At 29.7% G+C, this 24835-nt stretch overlaps 1 protein-coding gene across 2 annotated transcripts in view; it reads left to right on the top strand.

Moving 5' to 3' along the window:
- Positions 1–24106, top strand: part of LOC129916601 (uncharacterized protein DDB_G0271670) — a 54641-nt gene extending 30535 nt beyond the window's left edge. The window contains exons 2-6 of one of the 2 annotated variants that reach the window (XM_055996633.1): positions 6506–6679; positions 19842–19951; positions 22395–22541; positions 22654–22831; positions 22930–24104. In XM_055996633.1, coding sequence (XP_055852608.1) covers positions 6506–6679; positions 19842–19951; positions 22395–22541; positions 22654–22831; positions 22930–23826 — 1506 coding nt within the window. In that variant the 3' untranslated portion in view covers positions 23827–24104. Of the gene's footprint in view, positions 1–6505; positions 6680–13267; positions 13398–19841; positions 19952–22394; positions 22542–22653; positions 22832–22929 lie in introns of those variants that run through there. The other variant, XM_055996634.1, reaches the window with a different exon arrangement.
- The last annotated feature ends 729 nt before the right edge of the window (positions 24107–24835 follow it).

Below are 24835 nucleotides of genomic sequence, written 5' to 3'. Positions count from 1 at the left end.
TACGTTTTCTAGTGTTTTTATGCGGGTTTTGATATGGGTGTGAGAACTTTGAGTGAATAAAAGAAACATAGATACTTTGACTTTGGTTTTAAATTGCATTGCTTTGTTTTTTGTTTGCTTTTTTTTTCAAGAAATTCAAGATTCAATAACACTAAACCAACTTCCTGTGAAATTCCAATCCATCAGAAAAATTAACCTCTCCCGGATATGCATGGCACAAAGAAACAAAATATTCATATTCAACAATTGTTCTATCCAGTGATGCATTAAGCCGAGACACCCTTCGGTTTTTTGGTTTCCCTCGATATTGTGTCCAATATCTATTATTTTTTCACCAGAAAATAAAAAAGAGTTGATTTTACTTCTTTTTTTTTTCCATTAACCATCGCGCACGAAATCCCCAAAGTCACATGTCACTAATTCCAACTTCCGTACCGGAACAAACAATTTTGGGCTGGATTTTTTATTCTACTTTGTATGTGTAGTGTATTACCCCATCTCTGTGGTGTTGTCTAATTGTAGTAGATTCTCTCTGTGTTGTGCAATTAATGTTCCATACAGTAGCAAGTGGTAGCATCAGCAAAACTACAAATCAACATGCAGAGGTTGATAGGAGAGAAACACTATAGTAGACTAAAACACAAATGTCCAGGGACGGATTATTCATGTAGACAAAACAGGCATGTAATGAGGGCGACTGTTTTTTTTTTTTTTAAAGGGGCCCTTTATTAAATGCTTTTTCACAGACTTTATTTATAAATCTGGAGTTTTTAAATTTGGATTTAATTTAATGGGGGCCCTGAATAACAAGCAAGACTTGCTAGTTTAAATCAACACATATCTAAATTCAAATATAGAGCATTAAGAAAGCCCAACTTACATATTATTCGCAAAAAGATGTGGAGATAATAATGGGCCCTTATTTTATTAATTTTTTTCTATACCTAATCCGGGCCTGTGTATAAGTTATAGATTAAAATATTAGGATAACCCAATGCACAAAATTTTCCCTCAAAGACGACAAAAAGGTGATAAAAATGATCCATTGATTTCTTCTTTATTAAATATTGATTTTTTTTTTTTTAACTGATGTCAATCCGCCCCTGTAAAAAGAATAAAATACTTAAATATTTACTTAGGTATGTGTTGTATAATTCAAGCAGAACCCATTTAGCTAATGTATTATGGAAGCAGAATATAACTATTTTTTCTGATTTATTTGAATCGATGAGTTGGGCCCCCTTTAGTCTTATGAATTCGGCCTTGATGATGTCGACAGTTTCCAAAATGATTATAATTATTAGATTTTTCGAAAGTTAATTCTTTTTCTAAGTTTTGATTTAGAGCCCCTTACAATATCCCTTCCGATGAAATCCGTCCCTGTTGGAAAAAAAATATACTAAACCTGACCATTGACCACGTAAAGCTTTACGGGAGCACAACGCGTAACTATCCTTTTCAGTGGTTTTAGTTTTCCATTTCTAGAAGAGACAATCCTAATAATTGTCTACCACAAATGACATTGCGGTCGAGTTTTATAGATTTTTGCCATACACACACATTCAAACCCTATCCGTGTCCCTTTTGGCCATGGATTGCATTATATTCCACATAAATTGACCATCCCGAATCCAACCGAAACAGCAGTAGCCAGATATTCAGCATGAGCTACATCAAACCGAACTCAGCAGAGTAACCCCAATTTTGAGGCAAGTTCTGCGCATCATGTTGGTTGGTTGGTTAGTGACACGATGATGATGATGATAATGACGATGTTGATGATGTTTTTGCTGGCTGTTGATGATGACTTTGATGATTTTCCGCGCGTGGTTGAGTTTTAGAAAATTTTTGTCGCCCCTCTACTATCCCTATTAATTTTGGGTATATTTTTGAAATGCATCCGTGATTTGAATTTCATTCGCCGAATAAGCGAGAGAGAGAGGGTTTTAAAATATGATAATGACATCATAAGTAAGGGAGATCCCCATAAGGTTTTAAACCAAAATATCCGACACATGGTGCTTTATTATTCGAGTCGAGAGAGGGTTTAGAAAATTCTTCATTCAATGTAATAGATACCATAGCCAAGCTAGAGCCATTAAAATGGATTTAGATAAAAATAAAATGCATGAGTGGTGTGTCAGGGTGGGCAAACATTTTTTGAAGGGGTTATAAGTTCAATTTTGGAGTTTATTTTCGGTGGTAATAATGGACAAAGACGCTTTATAGAGAGAAATGTAATTATTTTATTAGCCTCAAGCCATTTTAAGTTATTTTGGGTATTTTTTTTTTTTTTTTGTTTTGAATACAATTTTCGAGTGTTATAAGTTAAGTGGTTTAATGAAAATTATGTTGATTGTGCACTTGGCAGTCGTGATGGTTAATGGAATTTTAAGGAGTGTATTGATCCATATGGATGTAGTTTATTATAAATTTGTTTTGAACTTAAGTTAGAGGTAAGGCAAAGTGCTTAAGCATTTAAAGGTAAAGGACTTATCTTTAAACTCAATATAATTTACCTTCATCGGAATTGTCTTTAAGCAGGCCCGTAGCTATTTTTTTTTTTCCTTTAAGATATTTCTCAAGTGGGCTATTTTCAAACAGAATTCCTGAGATATTTTGACAGCTCAAAGTTACATATCGTCGGTCTCATAAGGAAACCTCGTAACTCCACCTTTTTTCGAAAATGACTTTTGAATGTCATTTTTTAGAAAATATATCAGCGGAGCTACCCAGAAAATTTGAAGTCATTCCGAAAACTCTAAATAGACTTAAATTCAAATTTTGTAAAGCACTTTACTCCCCAACTACTCTGTTGTCTCTGTCTCTGTACTCTTTTGTCTCTCCTGAAAAATTTTGATTTTGTTAGTTACGAGGTTTCCTTATGAGGCCGACGATATCTACTTATCTTAGAAAAACTTAGGCATTTAAGACAGTCAAGACATTTTTAAAATTAGTGATTTTTCAAATTACCTTAAAATTACAAAAGTGATTTTAAATGGAATACCATGAGGTTCTGCCTTGTGGCCTATATTATTTAAATATTTATATTTATTAAAAATAACTTAATTTAATCTACTATCTCGCTTTATTCTAGTACTTTATGTCATCTGTTACTCATTCAAATTCTGAGAATATGCTTTTATTGGCTTATAAAATGTTGTGGAACGCAGGTTTCTTGGAAAATACATAAGTTTCTTATAAGCTCGGAATTGGAAAAATAAATGATTTAAAGAAAATCTTAGACGAACTTTGATTTAAGATTCATAAAACTACCTTTCGCAGTTGTGCTAATGTTCCATTTCAAAACAAATTAATTTTTATTGATTACTTGTAAAATTTATTCAGTTATCAAAGTGGTCTGGACTAATTCGCAAAAATAATTTTATGTTCGACATCTTGAATTTTGGCAGAAATTCTGATATATTCTACTTTAGATTTTATTCCTTTGGCTTTCATAATGAAAATAAATAAATAAAAGAAATGTATGTGGAACGTATTCAACATTGATATGATAAAATTTAACTACATTTCAATTTTAAGGCCCAATTTATTCACTCTCCATTAAATTTAAAGGCACCATTAAAAATTTAAAATCTATCAAATCGCATACGAATTTTAAAATTTCCCATTTTTAATGGCGACTTTAAATTTAATGGAGAGTGAATAAATTGGGCCTAAGTTCCACAGAGAAATAACTTAATTTAATTTCTAGGACTTAACTTTTATGAAAAAATACCTTCCACAGCGTGAAATGAGCCATGTTGCCAATGACTATTTAAAGGAAAAAGTTCATAACTGCATTCAAGAATGTAAAGCTTAAAAAATAACTTTTTTTGATGAAAGAATCTGTGGAACGTAATGGGAAATTTTTCACCCGAACGAATTTATGTATATATACAAATTTTTACCTATTATGGCTTTATGTTTATAAGACTAAAATATTGTAAAAGATTGAAAATGAATTAAATTATAGTAAGGAAGTAAAGAAGTGTGGAACATATTTGCCTTATATAACTGCAGAGCAATATCAACCTAAGCAATGATAACTAAAATAATTGCCTAATTTTTCCAATATTTGGCACCGAAAATTAAAGCTAACATTTGTGGAACGTAGTTAAATTTATAAATTTGGGCTTTTTAGTCTTCACCAACTTTAATTTTTTGTTTAACATCTCACTTCTGAGCCATCTGTTATAGGAATTTACTTTTTTTTTTCATAAGTACCTCCAGATGCTTTAACTTAGGAATTTGTTTACATTTATCTGTCTAAATATTCTTCTACTACACTATCATAAATTGTCTCTCAAAATCATTTAGCTCTCACGAGAACACAATCAACAACAAACAAGTATCACTAATAGCTCTTAAATTGTTACCCCCATATTCCTTCATTTAATTCCTATTAATTCCAAACTCCCGAAGAAAATCACGTCCCCTTCTTTCAAAGTAAATTCAAAGAAGTATAATCAAGCAAAACACCAAAAATCACTTAGCATCCACATTTCCATAGTCATCACTATTTTATTCCATTTAATAATAAATTCCAATAAAACAGTAATAAATTCATATTTTCATTAAAAATGTAAAAGAACACAAAATATGAATAAATAAATTTGTAATAGTTTCTAACTTCCTCCTAAACCATCTTCTCTCCCTCCACACAAATTCCCCTAGAAATATCCACAACTCACGTAGAAAAAATTAAGTTATTCCACATCCGTATTCCCTTGTAGTCAGTCCACATAAATTGTTGTTGTTGTTGTTTGGTTTAGGATTTATTATTATAAGTTAATTCCCTTCTGGACGAACGAGAATGATAGAGTTAGTCGTTTGATTTTGTTGATGACTCTGCGATAGACTTAATGGCTACAATATATTTGTAGTGGAAATGTCTCTTCTCTATCTCTCGTAGGTGTGCAGAGGTTTATGCATTTTGTATTATAGCTTCCGGTCGTTTGTGCAAACAATTCATGTGACATAAGCCATTAGCTCAAAAATACTTACCGCGTGACGTAGTGGATTTTCTCTAAGGCTGGAAAGTATAGTTGTCATAATATCGAGAGAGAGAGAGAGATAATAGACAACAACACGTCGAACACAACAATTTTCTGACATTTTTGACGTTAGATTCTGTCATGGACAAACATAATTTTAAATTGTGATAAAGTTAACTACTTTTAAGGACAAGTTTTGGTTTTGTACAATCTTCAATTTTGCCTGTTTTTTTGTCCAGTAGTTCGTCTGATGTTTGTCTGTTATGTGTCTGATGTTTGTCTGTTATTTGTTTGTTATTTGTCTGTTATTTGTATGTTATTTGTCTGTTATTTCTATGTTATTTGTCTGTTGTTTGTTTGTTATTTGTCTGTTATTTGTATGTTATTTGTCTGTTATTTGTCTGTTATTCGTCTGTTATTTGTCTGTTATTTGTCTGTCTGTCTTCTGTCTGTCTTCTGTCTGTCTTCTGTCTGTCTTCTGTCTGTCTTCTGTCTGTCTTCTGTCTGTCTTCTGTCTGTCTTCTGTCTGTCTTCTGTCTGTCTTCTGTCTGTCTTCTGTCTGTCTTCTGTCTGTCTTCTGTCTGTCTTCTGTCTGTCTTCTGTCTGTCTTCTGTCTGTCTTCTGTCTGTCTTCTGTCTGTCTTCTGTCTGTCTTCTGTCTGTCTTCTGTCTGTCTTCTGTCTGTCTTCTGTCTGTCTTCTGCCTGTCTTCTGTCTGTCGTCTGTCTGTCTTCTGTATGTCTTCTGTCTGTCTTCTGTCTGTCTTCTGTCTGTCTTCTGTCTGTCTTCTGTCTGTCTTCTGTCTGTCTTCTGTCTGTCTTCTGTCTGTCTTCTGTCTGTCTTCTGTCTGTCTTCTGTCTGTCTTCTGTCTGTCTTCTGTCTGTCTTCTGTCTGTCTTCTGTCTGTCTTCTGTCTGTCTTCTGTCTGTCTTCTGTCTGTCTTCTGTCTGTCTTCTGTCTGTCTTCTGTCTGTGTTCTGTCTGTGCTCTGTCTGTCTTCTGTCTGTCTTCTGTTTGTCTTCTGTCTGTCTTCTGTCTGTCTTCTGTCTGTCTTCTGTCTGTCTTCTATCAGTCTCCTGCTTTATCTTCACTTGATCTTCTGCCTGTCTTTTCTGTTACTCATCATTAACAAAAAAACATCAACAACATACAACCCACTCGAGTACCTTAGTTCCATAATTATTGATAGTTTTTACACAACTGTCAGAATCATTGCGTTTGCCACCAACTGACATATAGACACTGCACAAAATGTCAAAGCAATGAATTGTTTATAAGCTTTGCGAGTGGAAATGGAAATAATTTTGCAGACAGATAGGCACACACGAGTTCACATTAGCTCATAGCCATGCACCTGTTGTATGTTTATAATTGCACTATGACTGCATTTGACTGGTTAATTGCAAATGACAGCTTGTAGTTATTGATATCTGACAGATGTGCATGTTTTAAAGATGCATTAGTTAAATAAATGATTTTATATTTTATTTTCTCTCTCTTTTTTATTTCTAGATGTTAAAACACGTACAAATATCTCCTCTAAGGAATCGCTCAGATTCTGTATCTTTACGTTCATCGACATCATGTTCGTCATCGATATGTGGTAGCCCAGAGCCACCATCGGAAATCCAAAGAACCCCATCGCGGGCGTCAAGTTATTCCAGTTTAAATGAACAATTGCCACAGGTGAGTTTGTTTTTTAATTTTTGTTTTTATTTTTTTTTTTTCAACTTGAAGTCTATTATTAAAATTTAAATTATTGGATAGCAAACATTTTTTTTTTTTGAGATATTAATAAATAATTATAATTGTGATGTTGTTATTGTGTTGGGGGATTAATAATTGTGGTTTCTATAGCCCAGACCATGTTAAAACACAAAAAGGGATGGAGAGCATTATTTGGTTGCTCTAGATCTGTGCTTCTGGTTATAAGATAATTATTGGTTAAATGGGATTATTATCTGTCGGCAAAGACAATACCGACGACAAAGTCTGTGGTCTGTTCTAGAGAAAGGATTACAAAATACTAGTTTGTACTATTTGGAAGTGAATGTAAATTGAAAACATCTGGGAAATGATTTTTATCAATTAATTCATAGAAATGTGTATCATTATGTTTTATTTTTTGGATCTTTTTGAATTTATTTGGGACAAAAAATAATAAACTTTGGGTGGCAATTCTATGAAGTGGCAACCTTGTAAGAAAAACAAGATTTTTCAAGATAAACAACTCTTTTCATGAAATTTTAACTGACTAAAACTCAAAAGGTTCTAGAAACGGAGTCATAAAGCCCAAAGAAACTTTCGTTGGGCGCCATTTTTACATTTTTTTTTTCTTAATATCTTCTTGTTGTTACAAAAATGTCTTTTATTACAATTTAATTGGCAAAATGACCAAATGACTGGATTTTTACTAAATAAATATTAAAAAATCATCAAGAAAAAATTTTGTTGGGCGCCATTTTTACAAAAAATAATTTAAACGGCAAAAAAACAAAGGTGGAACTTAAAAATATCGACTTTCTTTCTGTTTTCCTTCTATAATTGTCCCAATTTTTTAGTTTTTTATCTAAAAAAAGCAGTCGGTTGACTTTAAGTAACGTTTTTCACATCTTCTTTTATTATACTTTGTGCTCTTAAAAGTCAATTAAGCTGAATCCGTTCCACGAAGTGTTATTATGCACACTATTTCTTCTGGTCGTCAAAAAAAGACTTACCTACCTATTCTCTGCCTATCATAGTGACCTAATATAAATATTAAAAAAAAAAATATTAAGGGCCCCAAAAGCCAACCCTGTGGTACACCATTTTTGTAATCTTTCCTAAGCCAAGATTGTGGCATATACATATACATTCCTAAATTTCTTGGTATCCCCAATTAAATTTTAGATTAATTTACCCCCATGTTTGAGGTTCTATTAATGGCTTTAAAATTATCAATTTACATTTTTAAATTTAGGGTTGTTCAGATAAATGTGTTCAATAACATAATATTATTCTTTCCTCAGAGGGGCTTATTTTGGTAAGACAAAAAAAAAAAACGAACAAAAAAACTCATACCTATCCTTTCCGAATGAAATACTTACCACAAAAGAAGGAAGTGTAGTAATTTCTTCATTCACTTTTTATCTTCCTTTTGAAATCACAAACATAAGGCGTGTCAAGTATTTCCTTATTGTAAATTGAAACTCAAAAAAAAAAAAAAAAAAATATCAACCTCTTTTTTTTACGTCATTATATCGAGGTTCCTTTACTTACATACTTCAAAGATTGTACAATCTTCTTATTGATTCAATCAAATCATGAAGATCCTGTTCTATGATAAATTATTCAATGAAAGAAAAAAAAAATGCGTAATAAAATCGAAATCGAAGGAGACACGTGCGGTAGAAATAAGAACAAATAAAAAAAATAGGTTTTAGGAAATTCTAAACGCCAGAGATGATTATTATTTTCTTTAAAGAAGTAGACACGAGTTGAAATTCGTTTTTTTTTTTTTGCTCTTTTCCTATGAGACAACAAAAATGAAAAAAAGGGCTCAAGTTAACAAGAATACAAAAAGGAGAGAGAATGACATATTAATGGAAATTATTAATCTTCCTACTCAAATTCAATCCTTCAGATGAAAAAGGACACCTGAGAAAACTTGACAGATTACAATTCTATTTTATCTCCAGAGTTCCCCAAAAAAATCTTTAAATAGATTTGTTTTCGCTTTCCAGTTTGTCATTTTCATTTATTGGTTCAACAGGTTTTCTTTTATTTTTTTATATATATGTAGTTATTGGAGTTTTTTTGATTTCCCTTAGGAATTTTGTGATTGATTGATATTTATGCAGAGTTTACAAAAATTATTGTCATATCAAAAGAATCGTATTTGATCGTATTGTTTTTCTCTTAAAGCCAGAAATTAATCTAGCAAATTGAAATATGAACCTTATTACATCTTGTGGAACGTATTTGATTTTCATTTGATGAGAATCTTAATAGAATTTTTTTTAAACCTTCCTGGGTTTAAAACTCGAAAATTGAAAACATAGAAACTTGTGGAACGTATTTATCAATTTCCAATTGGGAATATGACTTTGATTACATTTTGTGGAACGTATTTGATGTTCATATGACAAAAATTCATGTTTAAAATAAATTACATCTTCTGGAATGTATTTGATATTCATTTGACAAGAATTTAAACCAATAATTTGGAATATGGCCCATATTACATCTTGTGGAACGCATTTGATTTTCATTTTATGGGAATATTAATTGAAAATAATTATTTTCTCTTTGATCAAGAAATTTCAGTCTAAATTTCGAACATGGTATGTGTATTACATCTTGTGGAATGTATTTGGTTTTAATTTGACTTGGTTTTTTTTTATCAAAGTAAGTGGTTTGTCTTCAACCTGTAAATTTTACTACGATATTGAGAACATAGTCTCAATTACATCTCGTGGAACGTATTTGATTTTTGTTTTAAAAGAATATATGCGTTTCATATGTTTTTAATTTGTCATAACCATATGAACGGAGAAAATAAAGTCGTTTTGATGAATCATTACAAAATTAATTAAAAATTTTAATAAAAAAAAAAAAAAGAAAAGATGAAACGAGGAAAACAAAACGAAAAAACCAACCTTTACCCTTTTTTTTCATTATTTTGATCTACCAACATCTAGGTCTCATTAATATCAATGTCAGTGTCCAAAACACAATAACTGAGTTGAACCTTATTTTCCTTTAAGTCTATGACCTTTTTATTAATTAACTTGTAAGTCATATACCCCCTTTATTTATTTTCGATTGATTTTTGTTGTAATTATTTTCTTTTACTTTAAAGGCTCAATTCACACAATATTGAATGAAAATAGGAAATGTAGGAAGGTATTGACAAATAAATATGTTCTATACCTATTCCCTTTCTCCGGTTTTTGTTGGTTTGAAAATCAAGAATTTTTCTGTAACTGACATTCAATTAAAAAAAAATCCATACACATTTTTTACGTTTTTCAAATGAATTTATCGTACACCATCTAAAGCTTATAACATTTCAGAGAAAGGGAGTATACTTTCCAACTTCTGATATTGTACAGGAAATGTCTTTTTGCGCCTTAATATCGAGAAAAGAGGAACAGTATCTTGTAAAGAGGGGTAGAAAAGTTTACAAACTTGTAGGTTTTTTTGGTATTTCTTTTATTTTGAAGAAAGTTATTTGATTGAGAGTAAATTCTTAGAAAATTCGAAATAAAAATTATATAATTCCTACCTTTAAAAATTATATGTTTATGACTTAAAATGTTTGAGGTTATAGTCTTTCAAAGAATGTGGAACCTATTCATTTTCATTACCCAAAAAACGATTTATAAAAATGTACTTTTATTTTCCCTTTAGTTCCGATGGTCAGAAGGTTTTTATTAGTTGTGGAATGATATGGAACGTATTAATTTTTCGTTCCACAATAAGTTTAAATCAAAATAAAATACATTCCTAATCTTCACTTAAGTTCAAATATAAAAGTTATGCATATTTATCTCATGAAATAAAAAACGAATACGTTCCACAAAATGTAATTGCACACAATATCCTTCCCTGATTAAATGATTCGATGAAAAAAGTATGTAATATCAATATGAAAAATGTTTGCATTTCCCACTTGAAATATTCTAGTTGAAAATATGCTCTGTGGAGAGATACATTCCACAGCAAAAAATAAAGCAATTTCAGCTTTTAACTTAAGTGTGATTGTGTAATAAAATTTCTAACCTCACTGTATACAAATTTCAGAATGTACATGTCACACATGACAAAGCCAGGAAATCAACGATTGAAAATTGTGTCTTACCTCAAAATTTACCCTAAAGTAAAAGTAGTTTTTCTCTCTACAACATCCATTTATTCTTCAACACAAAACTTCTATCTACATATGTTTTTTAATGTTCTCCAGCAAGTTTCATTCAATTATTCCTAACACATATATGCACATGAATCTTGAATTGACATTAAGTAAACATTTAACGTATCTACTTCCTCGTGCACATTTGGTACATAATGACGGTAAAATGTTTAACTATTCGAATTTAGTAATAGCATTTACGCTGACAACGTTATCTATCATTTATTCTCTAATAGTTATTGTTGGTATACCTATACATTCATGCACATAATGATTCGAAGGATGCTTAGTTAGCATTTTACCTAGCTCTACATTAATTGAAATTACCATATGAAAAGGTATACCTTTCTGTCACAAAAGCAACGATGGATGATAACACACTCACGTATATCCTTGTGCTTTAAATTTCAATATCTATAGTAAGTGTGAGTGTGTTTCAAACCAAAAATTCCACAATATTTAAATATACTTTAAGACTGTCGGGATTTTAAGGAATCACTTAAGGTATTATAGTAAGTTTTAAGGTTAGGAGTTTGTGGAACGTAAAAGCTGATAATTACACTATTTTTTAAATCAGTTCAGCTTTAACAACAAAGAAATGGAAATAATGTATTTTTATGTTAAGTTGAAGACTTTAAGTTTTATGGTTTATCCCACTTCTGAGCCTAAAACTTTTGTTGGGCGAGATTTTTATATATTTTTTTTTTTTAATTTCATCTTGATGTTTGTAAAAAATATTCCTTCATTCATTACAATAATTTTATTATAATTTTTACTGGATTTTTACTAAATTAATATATAAAAAGCCTTGAGAGACATTTGTTGGGCGCCATTTAATTTTTTTTTTTTGAAAATATCATGAAGCTTGTAAAAATATTAACTCAATTGTCACAACTTAACTAGAAAAATTACCAAATGACTGGATTTTACCCAAACAAATATAGAAAAATTCTTGAGAGGCGTTTGTTGGGCGCCACTTTTATTTTTTTTTAAAGTCACCTGCACACCGTCACAACTTCACTGAAAACTGGATTTTTACTAAACAAATGTTGAAAAAGCCTAAATAAAATATTTGTTGGGCGCCATTTTTTCTTTTTTTTTTTCAAAATGGCGTTAATTAAAATAGTTCTTGAAAATTTCTTACAAACTTGGTATCAAAACTGTCAAATCACTAAATTCTTTAAAAGCATTTTTCTCTCCTCAAAATGTCTATCCTAACTTAACTATTCACAATTTTATAAAATGAGAATACAATTTTCTGCTCATCAGACCGAAGAATTGAAAATTACTCAAACGCAATTCCTATTTTTCCATTAACTTTCCCATTCAATATAGTTTTACTTGTCCTTTCTTCTCAATTCTATTCAAATGTCCTTTCTTAAAAAAGAAGTAAAACAAGTTAATGTACTCAAATAAAAATTTACTCCTTTTATTCAAGCGTAAATATCAACCAATTCTCGTGCCTATTTTCTGATCCAAAGAAAAAAAAAAAAAAAAAAAAAAACTTGATAGAAATCCCCAAAAAAAGGAACCCAAACAATAGCAAAGTCCTTCAAGGATATAATAGATTTCTTATGCCACATGCCTTTTTCGTCTATGTTACTTCGCATTCATACCCAGGACCTATGTGTTTTTTAGACATTAAGTCGTTTTCATCCTTTTTTTTTTTTTGTTCTTTCTCGGATCTGGCACACTTCCTTTTAGAACAATATTAAGTTGCTCTCTTCCTAGTACACACATGACCAAATTCCTAGAAAAATAACCTCAAACAAAGGTTTTAATTCAGGTAAAAACACACACAAATACACAATACATTCTTTTGTTACTTGACGAACAATCTTGAACAAATAACTGCTTTCAAGTTCAAAGACAGCCATCAGCCATAACCTAAAACAAAAAGTTTATCAATGAAATTCTTGCAAAAATAAACGAAAACAAAACTTTTTTTGTCATTTTATTGTATATTATTGGCTAACCTAACCCAATCTTGAAAATTTTGAACTTATAACCTATACCCTGGTTAGTCAGCCTGCTTGGTTTGCCTTTGACATTGGGAAATATAAAATAAAAGTTTAAACGTGCAATTTTAGTTATAACTAACCACTATAATATGGAATGTCAAGTTATAAATTGTGTCCAAAGTTGAACATATTTTATATAGTTTCCTTTTGTGCACTTAAAATTGATTTTTCATCAAAAAAAAAAAAAAAAAAAATAATAAAACTTTTTTTGGTTTTCGAAAAATTGAAAATCAGTTATGCTTCCTTGTTGCCTTGAAAAGTCACGTAAGAATTTATTTATTTTTTTTTTGTTGAAAAAAAAAAACTTTGATATACAAAGAAAATATTGATTGGAAAAAAAAAACAATAGAGGACTAATATAATTGGTTTAGCAAGCTTAGTGGATTTGATGGAGTTCTTTGGAATTTTCTTCTGCGTAAAAAGTCCTGTTCTTTGATAGAAAGGGTAAACCTAATTTCCAGGAAGAGATGGTAGCCTTTGACGTAAATGGGTTAGGTTTTTTATTTTGATTTAGTTTTGAATTTGTTATGGTCCTGTGAGTTTTTAGTTCTTCATTTGGTTAAGGATATTTCTATAACCAATATTTTGTTTAATTTGCTTTTTAACTTGCATTTTTAACCCCAATTCAACAAGTTTAGTACATTATTAGTTCACTTACAAATGATTTAATTGGTTTAAAGCACAGTTTTCCTCAAAAAAATCGTTGAACAGGAGAATTCTAGGACAAGTCATTATCTACAGCTCGTCAAAGGACAATTCATAACAAAAATAATTTGTGATGAGTTGTCCTATTTTGATATATGTTGTGATAAATACATAAATCTACAGTTTATTTTTATTCAATCCAGATGGAGCCTTCAAGTTTTTCAGATTTATTAAAATTAAAAAAAAAAAAAAAAAACAGAATATTATGAGAAAAGTCATCATAGGACAACTCATCCCATCCCATCCTGAGAAAAGTCATAACAAGATTTAATTGGAACTTATTATTTTTTTTTAGTTTCATTTGAGTCATTTTCTTATGAGATGGGACACGTTTTGATGGTTGTTGTTTTTTTTATTTTTAAATAGTTTCTCTTCATTTTCAATTTGATGAAAGGTCAATTAAAAAAATTTCAATGCTTTTCTCCTCGAAAAACACACAACAAACAACCTTTTTCATCCTTTTTATGTACATATTTTCCTTTTATAATTATTCACAAATTTTAAACAATATTTGTCCTTAAAAACTTTATAAATTATATTTTGAAAGTAAATAAAAGACTTAAGTTGGGGCAGGTATTTAAAAAACAACTCTAGACCCTTACCAAAAAAAACCATAATAAAGATATTTTTTCGTTATTTCATTTGACATTTTGAATTGAATTGAAATTTTGGTTTAAAGGCAAGGTACTTTTCCACATGAAGAAAGCTAACTTTTATTGATGTCTTAGTGTAGTGAGGTGAAAACAAAAAAAGAATCTTATTGTCAAATTAAAAAAAAAATAAACCCAAAAGCCTCTCCTTTAAAACTTTTCAATGCGATTAGGATAATTTGTTTGGCCTTTTGTCATTCCGTCAATTGGGCTTATATCGCCCACCAAAAAAAATATATAGATAAAACACCTGCGCTGTCGATTTTTTTTATTTATTTTTTTTCCAGGGCGTATCCTTTCCAATCTATATGAATTCTTCAATCCTTCAACAAAAAAAAAAAAAAAATACCGAATTCCGTTGCGAATAAACGATTCATTGAAGTGTTAAATTGCGGAACAAGAACAACTCAATATAAAAAAGGTTTAAAATAAAAAAAAAAAAATAAGCAAAATAAGAACTTCAAAGGAAAACAAAAAAATAATTGTTCTAAGTTTTTTTCCCTCCCTATTTTTTTTTGTTTTTTTCAAAGATCCTTATATCGATTTCAGGCTACCAAAAAATTTTATAACAAGTCCTTATTTAAGTAGGCACTTTTGGCCTCCCATCAAGGTGGATCCTAATTCACTTGAGTAATCTTTTATGTTTACTTTCTTAACCTCAATATTGTTCTTCTTTAACGATACTTACTTAAAGGATAAAATCCTTTTTTTTCTTCAATTTTATGATAGACAAGTGAACAAGTCAATAAATTTTAAACGTTAAAAATTATATCTTTAAGTATAAAATGAATAAACTTTTACATTACCACTTTTTTAATGAGGAATATGGGATGTCTCCAGAAGATAAACCAAATAAAAACTTATGATTTAAGAATCTCTTTCAAATGAGCTCTATAACTTTCATCACCTCATCACGCTACATTGATAGATACTTTTTTTTTTATATCTCCGGAAAAAGATACTTTTCCCGCCCGCCTTGATTTTTTTTTTTTTGTTGTAGTATGTTACAGGTTGTCGTCATTATTACACAAAAGAAGCTGTGAAAATGAATTCATCGCGTTATCATAAATTATGTTTTATTTGTGGAATGAAATTTTTATATTAGCCTACTTCCTGAATGAAAAATGTATACCTAGCTTTATATCTATCTACCCTTTTTGTGTATATAATGGTGCCGTGGAGATATGGCGTGATATAACATCATCAACATTTCTGTCATCATCGTTTCATCTTTTTTGTGTCTTTAATTTTTTTTTTAAATTCGAAACAGTGAGTGTTTTTTTTTTTATTCCGTGAGATTCTCCCATTGAATTACCATAAAAATAAGCTAAATAAGAACGAATAAGAGTCCATTGGACTTTACATTCAATATAACCTAAAAAAAAAACCATATCGAGGTTAGCATGATCCTTTTTGAACTTACTTACCCCCATAATCTAGGTAAAAAGGATACACAATCGTTGTTGTATCTTTTTAACGGAAGTGTAATAGAAAATGCAATTTGCATTTCTGATTGCAATCATCCGGTTTGGAATCGTTTTATTCTATGTGGAATGTATGTGGATTGTAATTTTTTTTTTTTTTTGTTGCAAATTACGTTCTAGTTTCGATTTTGTAAGTTACCAACCCTAAAACTTTTATCATGAGGATGTTCATTTTGCTTCCAAAAACAAAAAAAAAAGTTCCACACGAATATTTTGTATCTTTTTCTATTTATAAATTGGTTGCATCCCACTTTTAGATAAGATACTGTTTTTTTTTTTCTTTCCATTTTCCATATATGTGATGCGTGTTTAAACTCATTTGGATAATTTAGTGTTAGATATGAAACAAGTGCAGAGCAAATAGTTTTCCGGACTTCAATTATTATCGTTAGTGGGTGGTGGTTTACAGTCTTTGAATTATGTAGATAGATTAGTTAGGCAAAAATGTAGGTATCTTTCACAAAGAAGATTTGTGTTACATTTGTTTTTGTTTTAGATTTTAAACAGGATGCACTTTGTAAATGATAGTAATAGAAAAGATAATGATGATTTAATTTAAATAGATGATGGGATTTAGACAGAGACAAACAGGAAAGCTGAAATGAGGAAATTTGAAATGATTTTTTGCATTACAAATTGGATTCAGTGGGAGTGAAATATTCTTTGCTGTTTTGTAGCTCATATGTAAGAAGATAATAGCTTAAGCTTCAATATTATTAAATTTATTACATTATTTTCTCAACTCAACTAATTACAGTACAGGTAGCTAAAGGACAAGTCATCACGGACAGCTCATCATAAGACAATTTATCAAAAAGAAGATTTCATACACAGAAACATTTTGTGATGAGGTGTCTTATAGTGAAATGTCTATGATGAGTTGTCCTATGTTCTGGGGAAATTTTAAAATTTGTATGTGATTTGACAGATTTTTTTTAATGGAGAGTGAATAAATTGGCCCTTAGTGATTTTAGAATTTTTAAAAAGTGATATTTTCTTAATCTTGTTTCGTATTGTTGGAAGGGGGGGGGGGGGGGGGGGGAAGGTTTTCTTAACCTCTCACAATTTTTGAAAATGGATTTTTCTCCCTACGAGTGATCTTTTTGAAGATAATTCGTTTAGAAACAGGCTTAAATAAAATCCTGCTAATCCTGCTAAAGTTTAAAACTCATTTCTTTCTTTACAACTTTCTCAATAAATTCAATTATTTCCTTAAAAAAAATCAATAAAATAATATTTCACTCACTTCCTTTTACTTTTCATCCTCTAAGAAATAAGTAAAATAAAAATACCCTTAAAAAAAAAATCTACCATCTTCGTTATCATAATCTACAAATGATTTCAGTGACAGTTTAAGTCTATGTTTGTCTTCCTTTTTACTTTGAACAACGACACCCCATATTATTCTGTATTAGAAGTCTAAGTACCTTAAGGTGACAAATAAGAAAACGAAAATTTTAAAAAATAAATCCACAAAAATATCCATATCATCCTAAAAGTATGCAAAAGTATTGTAAATCTACTCTTCTTCTACACCTTTTTCAACAAATTTTGAATAATTCATACAAAATACTCTGCCAATTTCTTAAATAATTCAAATTTGATCACACAGAAATTTATGGAAGTACGAGTACCTACGAGTACAGAATACACCGAGGTGTAATGTTGTATATCCTCAAGTCACAAATCCTAAATCCTTCCTGAGTATAATAATTTCAATTTACATATATTCCAGTGTTTGCATATGTATATTTTATATTCTTCAAAGCAATGATAGGTAAAGTTTGTATGACATCTCACTCTCAACATGGATTTGGGGTATATACTCCCTCATATCCTTTTATCGCATGCCGTCAAATTTAAAATCCTTATGGAATAATACTAAAAATGTGTATTTGTTTGGGTATTTATACAAAATTGACTGTATGTTGTATTGAGAAAAAAAAAAACTTGTACTTGAAAATATACTTGCTCTTCCTTTCGATAAATCATAAATCAGAATTAAATTAAGTGACTCAGGTACACTCGTACCTAATCTTCCATTCGTGTTAGGATTGAGACTTAAATTTGGGGAAAAAAATCCGATAAAAAGGTTAATGGAGAACGACAAGAGAAAAATATAAAAATCCATTGCATAAGCTTAGGTGGTGGGTTTCTTTTAAAAACATGTGAATTCAAGATAATTTCAATACAAATTTGTTATCCAATTCAAGTTTAACCTTAAGGCTAAGATTTTAAAGAAAAAAAAATACCAATGGGATTTTATTGCATACTGTTAGGAGTATTATTCATTCTTAAAGCGTTTTTCAACATCAAACAACACCTGAATATTAAAATATATGAACATTTTACTTGATATTTATTCAAATTTGATGCGGAGAACCCAAAACTGTCTTTCTTTATTTTTTTGGTTTAAATAATATACAAATCATTGCATAAGCTTAGGTGAATTGTGCGCTAGACCATTGTGATAGAAGGTTTGAAGTTTTCTTTTTTCCTTATAAATATTTTTCTATTTCAATTTAATTTTAAAAGTAGATATTTGATTTAAACCTGAACAGTTAGCAGACATTATTTAAAACTATGCAACATTTTTATTTATTTAATAAATTTAAATATTTTTATACTAATAATTTTTGATTTTTTAAGAATTTTAATCGAAAACAATTACATAATCTATAGACTTGATTATTGGAAATCGAATACTAAAGTATCTATTGAAAAGCTTTTGGATAATTTTTTGATGAAATTTAATTTTTTTTTTTCTGCATAAGTTTAGGCGTTACCAATTCTAATTTGAATCAGCTTACAGAATAATTTGTTAAGAGCCGATATAACAAACCAAATTTCAAAGCAAACTTTTTTTGAACGAGGAAATCCGATTTCTGACCGAACAAATATTTTGTTGCATAAGTTGCAGAGCTTTATCAGCTTCAATAACTTGAAAAAAGTATTTTATTTTCATGTTTTGGTAGTAATAAAGTAAAATAAGATCAATTGCTTTTTGGGTAATATAAGCAACATCAAAAAAAAAAAATGAAACTCCACCTAAAAGTATGCAACATTTTTTTTTAATTTAACAATTCAAATATCTTTAAAAAAATATGGAAAATCGGCGACTTCATCTATCGTGGCCCATTGGGACATGAAATTTAATTTTTATTCATTCATGTTAACCCAATAACTAGAAAATTAGGTTAAAATATTTTTTTTTCAAATACCTATTGAAATTGTCAACTATAGTTTATTTTTTTTACTAATTTTTAAACAAATGCAACAACAAAATAAGCCAAAAAGGAGTTAAATAGAAACCATGAACTCTGGAATGTACATTATTCATTCTGTTTTTTCTTTTTTTAATTTTATAGTCACGTTCAATTTTTGCATAACGAAAAGGATGTCGAGAATTATCCTGTATTTTGTACGTTGAACTGAGATTGAAAAATAATTTGCATTCAAGTGAAACTATGGTGAAATACTTAAAATGCATGAACTCTATTCATACAAACCTTTACAGAGGTATACGTTTATTTTTTTTTTTGCATACTTTTAGCAGCAGGAAAGGTATACTTTAGGCAGTTAAGTAATTACATTAATTCTGTGGTAAAGTTTCATAACACACTGCACCACGTGTAGGTATATCCTTTTTTATTTTTTTGTAGAAAGAGAAAAAAAGTCTGAAATTGGTATTCATAGGTCGAAAACTGCCAAGAAAATGTTTAAACAAAATTGTGTCATGTCATGTTTTTTTTTTTTTTTTTTTTTTGAAAACTGGGGCACGATTTTCCTCATGCTTTAAGTTTACCATTTAATGTTAATAATTTATGAAAAAAAAAAAAAACATGGACGACTCATCATGAGACAAGTCATCACAAATTCCTTTGTGAATGGATACTTAAAAAAAAAAAATATTTTTCCAGATGAATGTTTTCTGGGATGAGTTGTCCTTTGATGGGCTGTGCATTTATAAGTTGAGTTGAGTTAGTTTTTTAATATTTTAATAGTTTAACTCATTTATCCTCAACCCGAGAAAAATTATAAATTCTTAGACAAGATAAATTCCTTAATCAACCAATTTTTTCTTTTTTTTTTCAGACAACCATTAAAGTATTTACCAGCTGTTTAAAAATTGACATCGAATATAAAACCTTGGGAATTCAATGGGATACAACCAGCAAGGAAGTAATTGGACAGCTGTTAAGAAGGTAAGAATTTAAAAAAAAAAATATAAACAAAAACGAAATCAGGACAAACAATTAGAATGCGTACAAACTCACAAATCCAGGGTATAATGAACCTTTTTGAATATAACGAGCGAGCAAAAGATGTAAACAAGTAAACAATAACAAATTTTTGAATATATTATAATATATAATTTGACACAATGAGTTCATTTTCGTTAGGTCACGTTCTAGCTTATTTTTATTCTTATGAACTTTTAAGACAAAAATTAAAATGCAGATAAAAACAAAAATTGTATCTTGGCCAAAAGAAATGTTTAGGGCTAAGATACTGACTTTTAATGATTGTTTTGTTTCATTAAAAAGAAATACCTTCATAAGAAGGTCATTTTTTTCTTTTACTACTAACCCAAAACGCATAAATAAGAAATCCTAAAACCTAGACAAATTGAGTGTAAAGAACTCACATTTATGATATATGACAAATAGGTACGTCTGACAATATTAATTTTCATGTGTCTGTCTCGTAGTAAAATTCATTGCATACATTAAATCATTTTGTTAAGAGAATTTTGAACTTTCATCTTTCTACAAACACCATCTTCCAGGTATATCATTATCTCAAGATTTTGATACAAAAAAAAAAAACAAAATAAATGAATGCATTGTTGTCTGTCAAGTTAAAACAACAGAAATTTGTTATTTGTTCATTCTAAGAATTTTTATAATCAAAATCAACTTAAAAAGGGTGAGTGTGAAGTATATTCTAGAAAGCTTAGAGGGTTGGATAACGAAGTGTTTGAAGTTGTTTTTCCAATTAATCCTTCAAAGATTCAATGAAAATGTGTAGATTTATGAACTTTGAAACAATTTTTTTTTTTTTTTTAATTTAAATTTTGGAAAGCCATATAAGAAAGTTTGGTATGTGTCTTTTCTTTGATTGCACACGTATTATATAAATTTGTACTTTGACATTTTTTGTATAAATGTTTCTTTGTTTATGTCACAAAAAACAACAAATAGATTGATTCTTTGTTATAAATTTGAAAAGGAAGTCTTAAAAGTTAATGAAATTTTCTGGAAATACTAAAATTGCTTTTCAAATAAACCATCATAACTTTTTATGTATAACTCGTTTCAAGAGTAAAACGTAATGGAAGGTCACGCTACGTAACAGAGACATCCAGACATAGAAAAAATATACATAAATTTTTCTTTTAAAACTGCAAAAAACAATCAATGGAACAATCGGCATGGTTTGATCTCAATTTTGAGATACTTTACAAATTTGGAAACGTAACGTTAAGTGACTAATCGATTACAAACTTGGAAGTTTATCCACATTTAACAATATCAAAGAAAACAAAATTTTGTAGAAGTTACGTTATGTTACGTAACGTAGAACGGCGTAACGTAACGTAATATATCTTAACGTAAAACAATTCATATATTTTAGTGAACTAATGTTCATTATTTTCATTGAAAAATAGTTGTTAAAAATTAGTCGTATGTATTACACCATAAGGAAACGTAACGTTAGTGGAACATCTAATAAGTTAGAATAAATTCATGTAAAAAGTATTAAATTCATTCAGAAGGCCATTTATTTTTTTTTTTTTTTTAAGAAAACTAAGAACCAAATTGCAATAATAAGTAAATAAATTTAATTTACTGATGCGTAACGTAAAGCTTCAAATAAGAAACGTTAATGCACAAAAGTGAATTGAATTCCAATGGAATTTTCTTCAAATTAAATTCATTTTATGATTTAAATACATGGTTTTTAAATTTTTTCATTTTTTAACGTAACAGTACACATTTTTTTGTCCGACTAATTTTAATGACAACTTCTTTATTTCACATTTTTAGTGCAGTATTTTTTTGTTTCTTAAAATTGACAGTAGAGAACAAAAATGAAATGAAAAATTTCGCTAAACGGTATGACGACGTAACGCATTACAACCCAAAAATATTAAGCTTAGTTATTGGATTCTATTTGTTTTTTATTTAATCAACTTAATGTTTCCATAAAACTTGTTTCTATTGTTTGCGTTACGACGACGTAACGTAATCTTTTACTTCGTATTAGCCTGGAAAAATATTTATATCTGTTCACTTTTTCGCGAATAGTTCAAGCTATTTTTTGTATTCAATCAATACTTCAAAAACGTAATAACGTAACGTAATCTTTTTCTTTACCGTTACGTATTATAACTGGAAAATTATTTATAAATTAATTTTTTCCCGAATACTTGAAAGGATTTTTTTTAATCAACACTTCGTAACGTAATGACGTAACGTATTGTTATCACAAAGATTTAATGTTACAACTCATTTTTACTAAGTTATTTTCTTAAAATCAGTAAGATATTCAAATTAAAATAAAAATAGTTTAATCTATCGTAATTTACTCCTTTACATAATCCATCAACTAACGTTTAACTTTTTTTCTCTTTTTCATTTCCAGACTCAAAATGAGACATCGAGATCCACGTTTGTTTTATCTCTCAATGGAAGTGAGTGTTCGTAGAGCTGGTGTCAAGACAATCCTTGTTCTCGACGATGATACTCGACCAGCTATTTTACAAGCTTGTCATCCAAAAGGGGAATCAAGGTAAACATCAAAAACACACACACTCCACTACACTCAAAATAATCCAACATGACTGCAATTTATTGATTAGCATTTATATACTTATCTCAATGAATTACCTTCTGCTTACCAGATTCTGTTTGCAATTACGACCTGGTGGCCTTATCCGTGTTCATACATCAGCACTTCAACCAACATCCCAATACAAGTCATTGGTTATTTCTGATGGGACCTCTTCCGATGAATTACTGGCTCTATTGTTGTCTTGTTACAATTCTATGGAACCCGTCGAGCAGTTTTCCATCTATGAGGTTTGTATTATTGTCAACTTCTTAACCCCTTTCACCCTTCTTTTCATTATCAAATCAACATCATTAACCCCGCATTTGTGTGTTTGTGTATATTTTAGGTATGTCCTGGCCAAGAATACCAACGTAAACTACATCCAGACGATCTGCCACTACGAGCACAGGCCGAACGTATGAAACGTGGTGAAACCTGCCATTTCCTGGTGCGCCGCAATCCAAATTATCCTCGACGACGACAATTGTTGACATCACTGAATGAATACTCCTCAACGTCTTTGAAGGATACAAATTGCAATAACGACGACGACAACAACGACCAACAACCACAATTGTTAGATATGTCAACTGATTCTATTTCCGATGTTTCTAACAACAACAACGAGAAACATACAACAACATCAACGCAACGAATTACCACAAATGTATCCTGCTCCAAGGACATCGATACCCAATCGATTACAAGCTCTGCCAGTAAATCTTCTTTGTCATCATGCAGCTCGACATCAACATCGTCCTCTTCCTTGTCATCATCATCAACAACGAGTAGTTCCTTCCAAATCGATTGCAAGAAATGTCGAAACAGCTTCAAGTCGTGCGAATTTTGCCACAAAAATTCTGCCCTCATCCAAGCGCAACGTCAATTACAACTCCAGACATACAATCCTGTCTATAACATCCGTGAAATTCGAACTGTTGGACATTGCTTTTCGTCCTTGGGCAACGATAAAAAACTACTCGATATCCATTTGAATGGTCGTTTTGAGAGTCGTTTACCACCAGCTCTGCCGGCTAAGCCACAAACCCTACAAAGGCCACAGAGTATGGTATTGAGACGTTCGTCTAGAATCGAAAGTGATTTGAATGGAAATAGTTTGGTGTCAACAACAGCGGTGGCGTCGTCATCGGCGACGTCGTCGGTTACATCGTCCTCGTCCTTGACAGAGGAGATGGTTAATAATGACCCACAAAAAGGATTGGGGCATTTTGTTTATATTTAAAAATAAATTGAACAAAAAAAGAATAGAGAAAACGAACAAGCGAAGATGATTTTTATTATATCCGAGAAGAAAAAAATACACATTTTTGAAGCAAAATTTAGTCTTACTAGTCACAGCTTTTTGAAATTATTGATGTTTGTAATTTTGCACAAAAATTTTTAATTTAATAACTGTTACATTTAATCAAATATGTACTCTAAATCTAAATCTGCATGCCTTTTTGTTAAAAAAGAAGCGATCCATGCTTTTGCTGAAAGCTTTTAGAAAGCTTTTCGAAAATTTTTGAAATTTTGAAAAATCAAATTTCATGTATCTTTATAATCATAAAATTAAAAAAAGTTAACTTTTTTTAAAAAAGCTTCGAAAGCTTTTAAGAGCTTTAGGGAATTAGTCGATCGTTTTTCCAAAACAAAGCTTTTGAGCCTACCTATATAAATTTAATGTGAAAATTGGAGTCTACACTCAGAAGTTTTTGAAAACCTTTATTGACATTAATTTAAATTGAAGCTTTTGTAAAAGCTCATTGTAATCCACTAATCAAATAATGTTAGATCTCCTTAATCCTTCATTTTTTTTAAATACAGCACTATTTTTAACTAACTTTTTATTATTTTTATTATGAAAAAAACAATATTTTATGTATCTCGCTTGGTAAATATTATTTTTTGTAAATATAATTTCTGTACAAAAAAAATAACAATTTTAAATTTGTTTAAAAATTGATTAATTTTCTTCTTTTTTGTCTGTACATTATTATAATTTAAGTGTATATTTATTCAATTTTAAGTTTCCTTGTAAATGATATTTTTATTTTATTTTTGATTATAAGACAAAGGATTTAAATATCCCCACATATACCAAAGACAAAAATTTAACGCACAAAACTAAAAACCATTTTTTTTTTTTTTTTTTTAATTTTAATTATAAACTTTCTTTAACAAAATTGGCAATATCCTTAATATCCTTAAAATTTTTAAAGTTTAAATAATAATTTTAAAATTTATTATTT

The sequence above is a fragment of the Episyrphus balteatus genome, chromosome 3, assembly GCF_945859705.1.
Source record: "Episyrphus balteatus chromosome 3, idEpiBalt1.1, whole genome shotgun sequence".
NCBI classification, from domain to species: domain Eukaryota; kingdom Metazoa; phylum Arthropoda; class Insecta; order Diptera; family Syrphidae; genus Episyrphus; species Episyrphus balteatus.
This window is presented reverse-complemented; position numbering and strand designations above follow the sequence as displayed.